This window comes from Nothoprocta perdicaria, unplaced genomic scaffold (assembly GCF_003342845.1).
Source record: "Nothoprocta perdicaria isolate Ctin4 unplaced genomic scaffold, notPer1 scaffold_382, whole genome shotgun sequence".
Lineage (NCBI taxonomy): Eukaryota > Metazoa > Chordata > Aves > Tinamiformes > Tinamidae > Nothoprocta > Nothoprocta perdicaria.
Window position 1 is genome coordinate 106,202 of NW_020455624.1, and position 9,555 is coordinate 115,756.

The 9,555-nt window shown below is 41.7% G+C and overlaps 1 protein-coding gene across 1 annotated transcript in view; it reads left to right on the top strand.

Annotated features, from left to right (window-relative positions):
• Positions 1 to 279: 279 nt before the first annotated feature.
• The window catches only part of RREB1 (ras responsive element binding protein 1), a 63,557-nt gene continuing 54,281 nt past the window's right edge, over positions 280 to 9,555 (top strand). Inside the window, exons 1-4 of the mRNA XM_026044789.1 lie at positions 280 to 397; positions 1,774 to 1,976; positions 6,655 to 6,744; positions 7,942 to 8,105. Of these exons, the coding sequence (XP_025900574.1) occupies positions 1,863 to 1,976; positions 6,655 to 6,744; positions 7,942 to 8,105 (368 nt within the window). The 5' untranslated portion in view covers positions 280 to 397; positions 1,774 to 1,862. The remainder of the gene's footprint in view (positions 398 to 1,773; positions 1,977 to 6,654; positions 6,745 to 7,941; positions 8,106 to 9,555) is intronic.

The following is a 9,555-nucleotide window of genomic DNA, read 5'->3' on the forward strand; positions in this document are numbered from 1 at the left end:
TGGCTGAATCCTGAAGACCAAGTCGAGCAAAGGCTCCCTCCCTTGCTTTGCACAGGTTTCACTGCTGGCAGGGCCAGGGACATCTCCCAGCTCTTTTTCAGGTCACTTATGGGAGCAGGCGCTTGGCTGTATTGACAACTAGCTGAGTATCTCCATGCTCTAACCTATCTACCAGGGACGGGAGCCCTCAAACGTAAGGGCTGTGGTCTTATTTTGCTAAAATGGCATCCAGAGAAGCTTACTCCCTTTCTCTTTCTCAATCTCCCTCACCTAGTGCTCGAGGGTGCTGCTGAGGAAGAGGCTGAGGAGCCAGACGCTGCTAATCATACCACACTAAGTGAGGAGACCAGCGAGCAGGATCTGGAGAGCCTCAGTCAACCAGGGGAGAAAAATGAAGGTAACCGGTTTGACTTGAACTGAGTGCCCCTCTAATTTAGAACATTGATTAAGGCTTGGAGAAGCATTTCTTATCCCATCTATAGCCCTTATCTGTGTGAAGAGTAGAAGGTAAATTGAGCAGAAGCATTGGCACATAAATTTCTTTGCCCATCCATAATCTTTCTCTGTGTGAAAAGTATGAAACACAGTGAGCAGAAGCATGGGCACATAAATACTCAGCTACCACTGCAGGCTTCCAAGCTAAGATTTTCTTGGCTCCTAGTAACTTGGCACCATATTACTTATCCTCAAAAAACACCTGTTTGTAATGCTCAAACTTATCTTCCAGAGGCAGTATTATGCAGAGATCAAATGTTCACAGACAAACATGTTCCTCCTTGTTCCCTCTCACATCCTCTTGTGTTACAATAACTTTCTCACTTCATGGACATTTTACGTTTCTGTGCCGTCAGTCCAAGGTGATGGCTTTGCTAGAGCTTTGGACTTGCAGAGTGGTTTTCTTTGTTGGAAAGACTCCTTTTTGGGAAAAAGAGTACTTAGTTTGAGGGGATTTTTCCCTTTCAAGCCCCTAAAAGGGAATTTGGAAGGGCTTTACCAGAGATGGGTTCTCAGTTGTGACTCGAACTGCTTGGAATTTGCTGTCTGAAACAGGAGCATCATTGCTGCATATAAAACATGATAGAGAAGTCTGAATCTGAACAGCTTTACCGGTGGGATGATGTTAGTCAGGGGTAGAACATACTGCAGGGACTGATACTGATTGGCAGTGGGTGGGAATGATATAGATGTCAGCTGCTGCAGTAAGGAGGTGATTTTTAAAAAATTTTTTGAGAGGATGAATTTTTAATATTTAGTTTACTGCATATAAAGAGCTGGCTTAAACTGTGCTAGATAGAGAACCTAGTACCCTGTACTGTATTGCTAGTTCATTACTTGTGCAGTTCAGTCCCAAATGCCTGCTTGTTGGAATGATTGTGCCTGCCAGAGTGTGCCTTCATCAGCACTGCCCTGAGAGTCCACTATAATCAGGAGGTACCACAAATTACACCATTATAAATCTGACTGTAGGCTCCACAATGAGTTTAGGATATCACCAATGTCCTATGAGGAAAACTTTACAACTTTTCCTAAGAATTCTGAAATGGCAAATATTTCCTATTACAAGAAGAGAGCTCCAATTATCATGGACTGTTTTCTTTATTTCTTGATGTTGAAGCAGAATGTGAATTGTGAATTCTTTGAAATATTCATTGGGAGATACAGGCAAGTGAAAACACTGTGTTTTTTGGGTTTTTTTTTTTTTTGCTTTTTTTTGGGGAGAGGGGGTCGGATGGGCTTAGCAACGCTTATGTGTGTTTTTATTTTTAATTCCAGAGCAGCAGCTGGAAAGCTTAAACTGTTACAAGGTATCCCCAAGCTCACCCAACAGTTTGGACGGAGCAGACCTGTCCTCCATCGACGCCATGATGTCAGCAGTAATGAATGTGGGGAAGATTGCTGAAAATGGCGGGAACCCTCAAAACGTCAAATCCCCCTCAAAGTCTCCTGCACCCAGTCGGATTGGCAGGAGAAACCAGGTACGTAGGCCTGAATACATGGGGACCACAGAGAGTCAAACATATGTGTTGGAAGAGATAAGTCATAATTAGGTTTGGTTTGATATTTTGCCTTTCTTTTTTCCCTTAGTTATTTCCCATCTCCTTGCCCCTCTATGTATGCTTTCTGGTGGCCCTTCAGAACCTAACTGTAGAAAACTGCAGAAAAAATTGCAGGTCCAGCGTGCCCAGATTCAGGTGTAAAAGCTCCAAGCACGCGCTCCCGTTCCGTGGGCAAACTCATCAAACGGGAGCCGCTGCAGGGGCAACGCCGCCGACAACTGCCCTGTCTTCCCCTCTGCCTCCTTTACCCAGGCTTTTGCATTCACCTAACCCGTTGAAGAACCAGTTTGTTTCACTATCCTGGGTGGGGGGCGGGAAAATAAATAGCTTGGATAAGTAGGAGGGGGTCCGTATGAAAACGTGCTGTAAGGCTTGGCCTGGCTGTGTGCTGGACCCCTCATCAACTAGATGCCTGTTCCTCGTAAAAGTGCAGGTGCTTCAAGGTTAAAGGTGGTGATAGAACGAAACATCTGTCAGGACCCTCAGTTCACATGTTTGCAGTGTAAGGTGCCCTTACTTTGTTGCTAATAAAAATATGAAGAGCTATTGCGGAATGCTTTGCATAAATCCTGCAGTGCAAATATATGTAGCTCTTTATCATTTTTTTTTCCATTTACCAGTTGATGACACTAGTTGATAGCAGTATTGTTCTAAAGAAGTGAAAGGAGAAAACCATATCACTTAAAGCTGTGATTATTTATATCCACGTTTCTCTCTTGATGAGGCAAGCCCTACTACTGAGAGTGCTGCAGAACAGTAAGAAATGCCCCAAATTCTTGTGTCTGTTTGACTTCTGAACTTTTGGGGAAACACAGAGAATTTTTAAATGATTCAAGAGGTAGCAGGGACCAGAAAAGCTGAGAAGCATCATTCGTGGAAAGTAGTTGCCCAGTTGTCCAAATATAAAGTCTGTTGATACGTGGCTTGTCTTGAGTTTTGGGGTTTTTTTTTGTTTAAAAGGAATTAAAATCTATTAATTGTAAATGAAAAAGAGAATTTGTAAATGAAGAGTAATATACTGGCAACTAGGTTTGTTAGATCATACTCTCTCGCACTTGGATTTAAAGTTTATTTGCTCATGCTCCCAGTTAGGGGTTGCTCTAGTTTCTCTGATTTCATAGTGTGAGGAAGGCGTTGGTGTTCAAACTAGTGCCAGTGGCAGTGCTGTTACACAGCTGCCTTTGGTGCACCATGTGGTTCGGCTTCAGGGAAGTTTATTAGCGTTACTGACCTTTATTCCACCTGATATTTCAATGGGCATCGAATCAAAGAAAGTTCAAGAGTAAATGTGACAGGATTAAGAGGGATTCTTATGGTGTAAAAATAAATAAATACATTGAAAACATAGTAAATAACCTATTTGTTTCTATGATGAAAGATTGTTATCACCAGGATAGGGAGGACAAATGGCTATGTTACTGAGAAAATAAAGTGAGATGTGAAATATTAAGTGGGTATCAATCTGCTTAAGAACCTCTACTATGGTGAATTTTCATTTTCAGCATAGCAAAATGAAAGCACTGAATTGTTTCAGCGTGTAGCAGCACACAGGTCTCTAATTCTGGTCAGAATGTGCCCTGTATTGTAATTGCGACAATAATAACAGTTAGTTCGTTTTCTAGGCCTGACTGCTCTTTCCCATGAGTTGGCAGCGAAACGTTTTGCCCTGAACCTTTGTCCCAAGTCTATGGTTCTCTTTATAATGCTGACTTTATCTTGGCTGTAGTCTACCCATAGTCTAGTAAGCATGTTCTCACATCAGCCTGCACACATTTTAACTTAGCGTTTTCCTTGCTCTTCAAGAAAACAAAACAAAACAACCTCAAGAAACAGAACCCATAATGATGGCATTTCTTGAGATGGAGAAAAACAAATAAGCTTAATGCACAACTCAAATGACTTGCCATCCATCAGTTGAATGCGTAACAGCAGTGCCAGACTGACTTTCTACAGAGAGAACAGCTAACAAATTAGCTGCTAATACTGTCTTTCAGCTCAGGAAGTGCTTTTTCACCAACCTGGCTCCAGTGGGGTGCATTAGTGCTCTGTTTTAAATTTATTGGTGGGAGTGCTTTTGCAGTAGGGATGCTGATGTTTTTTCATCTGAATTGGGTCAGTCAACAGAATTCCTGTTGTAGCTACCCTCGATTTGCTTGAGCTGTGTTATGGTATGCAGTGTGTACCCTCTGTGACCACGGGAGAAAGTTTGGGTTTTAGTTAATAATAAACCCCAGATTCAATAGTAATCAGCTCTGGCTGAGCTCTAGTGTATTTCTGATCTTTGCTTCAAGGTGAACTAGTAATTACTCTATCTTCTGTTAATTTACTGATTCAAAGCAGGTAGGCAGTCTAGAAAGCAGGCTTTGGAACAATTAATTGCATCATGTGGGACTGTATCACTCATTCAAAAGGGGGCAAAAAGAAAAAAAAGAAAAGAAAAAAGTAGGTTGATAATTTCACAGAAATACCCTGGGGATTAAACACCATCTAAACTGTCAGCACAGCTGCAGGGATTTTCCTCTCAGCACAGTGTGCTTGTTCCTTGTCCTGAGCCAACTTTAACAGGGTTGCAGTATAATTGGAGCTGTGCATGACTCCACAGACTTACTGCATGTAGTAAAATTAAGGTAGTATAGGTAGGATGGAGTGCCTGTTTGTGAGAATGATCTGTTTGTATGTAAAAATGTGTGTGTGGGGAGGGGGCACCTGGATAATGTGCTTTAATTTTCTTGGTGTGCTCAGATTTCATAATGGCAACCTTTTCTGCTTGCTTTTCAATGTTTTGTAAGTAATGGTACCTTACGTCTGGACCTGTGTGCAAGCTATAGTGAGGTCTGCTTTAGCATATAGAGTCCTGAAGTATGATTAGAAAAATGTATGTATGTGCAAGAGAAATAGTAAAGGGGAGTGGGGAATCCTAACTTTTGCACTCCTGATACTTTCAGATGTGAGGTCACATGTTTTGTTTACTTGAAGCAAAACAAGAAAATAGCTATTCATCCCAAAGTGACAGAGATTAATAGAAAATTATCATGATTCTGTTTTGGAAAACACAATGTCAGATTCTAGTGGGGAGCTCTCGTTATACAATGGTCCCTCCAAGTCAGAGGGACGCTTTTAAATGGGGATATTGCTTCATTAAGTTCTGTAAGACTTCAAAATGCTTTCCCTAACACTTTGTCAGCATCTTTTCTCTTAAAATTCCAGGGAATTTGTCACAAAGGTTTGGGTAAGTAATTCCCAGAATTTCCCACAAATGCTTGTGTCTGATAGTCTGGAAATAGTTGTTTCTCAATTGATGACTTTTGGAGCAGTGATTGAGAAAAGAGTTGTTTGGAAGGAGGAAATGGATGGATACACTCATATCCATCAACTCCCTCCCATTTCTGACTAAAGAGCTCTTCAGGGTTTTCTTTTGCTTGTTTTCATGGTTTTTACTAATGGTGCTTAAAGTAGTCAGCAAGGAAATTAAGAAGAAAGCATCCTTTTAGCATGAACATTTTACTTATCCATCCGTCATTCAGAGATGATTTTTGTACTGTCTTTGGTACCACAAGTTCAGACAACATTCTACTGCATTCTGCATTCTACAGAAAATTGAGGTTTAATTTTCAGTGCCAGACCTTGCTGCTTTTCGTGTGCAGGCTCTGGTGTAGAAGCCACATGCAGACCTCCTATTGAGATGGTGAAATATCCAGTATGTCATTCAGGAGCCATCCTTGTGGATGCTTCGGGAAAATGTCTTTGGTTCCTGTGAGAGTGCCATTTCATGTGGTTTTACTAGTGTCTCAAGGGCATACTTAAATCAGGCCGAGTTCTCCAGTCAGCTTCATTGTTTGTACTCATGCTTTGGCCATGGTTGGTCCTGGTTCTCACCTGGGTGGAGATTCATAATGTGCTCGTTTTGAGTCACGTACACTCCTGCGTTGTCACCTCTTTCTGGCTATGATCTCATCAGATCTTGCAAGCTTAAGAAGGGTTGGGCCTGGCCAGTGTGCCTGGATGGGATGCTTCCAGGAGAAACACAGGATGCTAAGGGAAATAGCGCTGGTGATTCAGTAAGTGCAGCTCTTCCTTCTGAGTCAGCCATGGAGCAGGACAAGCAGCCCTAAGAGAAGGTCATCGGGCTAGTGCCCTGCCTTTCAGATAGCATGGAAAACCTGAAGTCCTGAAGACTTGCTCTCATTAGAGATCTTTGGGGAGATTAGTGGGGTTTGCCCATGTATTCTGGCAGGGATCCAGCCTGGGTAATTACTCTGCTCACCTAAACTCCTTCTGGCAGTTGGAGCTGGTTGCAGTAATTGCCTTCACTTCCTGTCCTAAACTGCTACTGCCGAGTATCTGTGTGCTGTTAGAACAGCTGCTGCACTTCTGCGGTGGTTGAAATGGCTCCTATTTATAAATTCAGAAGTTTCTGAAACTTCCCTGAGGGATCTATCAGGTTGATAAATGTATACATGCAAGCTGTTCTGTTAGCAGTGGCTTTTTGTACGTGGGGTGGCTTAGGTTTTTTTCCGTCCTCACGGTTGTAGCTTTTGAAAACTTTTATTATAGATGTATTCCTTCTGATTTTTTGCTTGGTGTGTTTTGTTCACAGGAAACAAAAGAAGAGAAGTCTTCCTATACCTGTCCTCTGTGTGAAAAGATTTGCACTACACAGCACCAGCTAACTATGCACATTCGTCAGGTATGCAAAGTACCAGCTCCTGATTCTTACTTTTATTGAGTGCATTTTCTTACAGCAAAAAAAAAAAAAAAAAATCCACATACAAACCCGAGAGGTTCCATTATGCTTTTTTCAATTGTTTTGCTTTCAGTAGATAAAGAAGGTTAACATAAAAGTAGTTATCTCCCTTCCCTTAGACCTCTCTTTCCCAGGAGCAGCTCAAACAAGGAAGTGTATCCTGTTCTGCATCATTTAAGGTATCCCAGGGATTCAGAAAACCCCTTCCATCAAGAGGCATATGTCCTGTTTTGTTATCCTGTGTTTGAGTACAGTTCCCTTTAGTGCTCATGCAAATTAAGAAGCAGGAAGTCCTTTGCAGCAAGGTTGCAGCAATTTGGGAGGACAAAATTAAAAATATGGTTATCTGTTTATTTATTTTTAATGGCTGATAATCTTTTCAGTCAGCTATGGGCCTTCCATTCTCCTCTTCAGATACGTATGTACTTTATAGAGGAACTTTGGACCTCACCACCATGAGCCCACATGATGCTTAGTACTACAGTTCTCCCTTCTGTACTATTATTTTTTTTTCCTTTTTGATTCCCCTAGAGATTTTTGGGGGGAGGATGAAGGGGGAGGTATATGAAGAAGTCATCAAGTCTTTAAATGCAAGTTAAAAAAAGGTGGTGCATATAGCACAGTAGTTAATGGTTACTGAGATGTATTCTTATGGCACTGGAGTCTATGTATGTATACACAAGCCCTTCTGTTTTCTTGCTAAACAGTGTCTTAGAAATTACCTTTAAAGAGCATGTATTTTAAGTGTTTTATTCTGTCGTGAGGTTTTCCCCTTTGCACTCCGGTGATTCCAAACCTCTGCATGGCTTAAGGTATCCCAAGGCACCCATGGGATGAATCTCATGGGTTGCTGCTGGATCCCCTCAATCCTCTCCTGCTGCACATCATCAGAAATACTGCATGTAGTGGACATGAGGCTGTGTGAAGCAGCTACCCATGATGGTGCATTAAGGAAATTAAAAGCAAAGGGCCGGGGGGGAGTTGAGGAGGGAGGGCTTGGGAGGAGAGATATTCAGGGCGCATTTAATGTGAGTCATTTTGGCAAGTGACTCTGTAAAGCTGCTTTTAAGTTGTTTTCTCTAGTATTTTACTGGCCCTTCAGAAGGGACATTCAATAAAAAAAATCATTGCTTTCTCTAGCATAACACTGACACTGGAGGGACAGACCATTCCTGCAGCATCTGTGGAAAGTCTCTGAGCTCAGCGAGCTCCCTTGATCGCCACATGCTGGTGCACTCAGGTGAAAGGCCTTATAAATGTTCAGTATGTGGACAGTCCTTCACCACCAATGGAAACATGCACAGGTGAGTGCTGATCATGACCCATTTCTTTGGAAAGGATTACAGAATAGGGGGCTGTTTTGCTTCCTTAGAAGGACCATCAAGTTGAATAAAGACCCTTACTAGGGCCAAAGATATGGGCTATTTATGATCTACAACTATGGCATGACACCGAAGGATTCCACAACTACTGAGWTTCTTAAGTTGTGAGAGCAACAAGTTAGAACCGAGGGAAGTCTCTTAGTCCATTTCAAAAATCATTAAGAGTTGTTATGAATATCTAGAAGTATTTCTTTTTTTTTGGAGGGGAGTGCAGAGGGCCAACAGGATAGRTTTTCCTTGAAGAATTAAAATATATAGCTAGACTGTAAAGGCTCTTCAACTTTTATAGCTCAAGTAGCAGGTAATTTATGGTATTGAGAGGTCCATGTTCTTGTTGGGTGCTAAGCAGTTAGATATCCAAGCATCATCATGAAGATGCCTCTTCATAAAAGTGGATCTGGTTTTTAAACACATATTAATACTTGCTTATACTGTAGATGACTTACAGCATCACAGGATGTGATCCAGGAAATTCTCTGTAATCAAAGCTGCCAGACATACTTCATGCAGCCTCTTTCATAGGGATGTATGGTTGTCAACGGGGGAAACAACATGTTAAATCACATGCGTGTTCCTTCTCCTCTCTCATCCCCCAATTCTGTATTCACTGATTTGCATGGGTGGAGCGCCAAGAGCTGATTAAGACTTTGTGAATTCCCACATAGTGTTAGTCCACATATCAAAGAGTTTACAGCCTACAAAGGGAGTGCAAGACAGGTGAGGGAAAGGAAGACGGTTTATAAGCAAAATGGCAAGAGTGATGGTTACCGACTGGTTCTGTGTGGGAGGGAAGAGATCTTGTTTCCCTAATTATTAACAGCCATTTTCCAAGCAGCAGTCTGTAGGTGAAATAACAGGAATGAAAGAGGTGATTTTCAGTGACATTAAAAAAAGACACAGTTCTGTACAAAGAAGTCAGTAGCTGTTTGCTGCTCTRTTTTTTTTATTATCAAGTTGTCTGATTTAAGTAGTCAACCAGAAATGGAGGTGGAATGGGAGGAAAACAAGTTYGTAATTATATTTTTATTTAACCTTTACTTGATTAGAGGTGGGAAGAAGAACAAGGTGAGAAAGACATAAGGATGCTGAGAGGAGGTGCTGGCCTTGGGCATTGAATGAATCTCACCTCTGACTCATCTGGCCAGCAGGCAGAGGTGTTTCTAGCTACACATTTCCCAAAATGGAGGTCAGATGTTGTATCATCTGCCATGAGGAAGGCAGGCTAGTTCCTGATGCTGCTGTCAGAATTAGCGGGTGAGAATTCCAGTGCTGGGACATTTGTGTTTTCTGATTTACTTGTGTCCAGCTCCTCAGCCTAGTCTGCTTGTTAAAAGGTTCTTGGGTTTGATTTTTTTTTTTTTTTTTTTTTTTT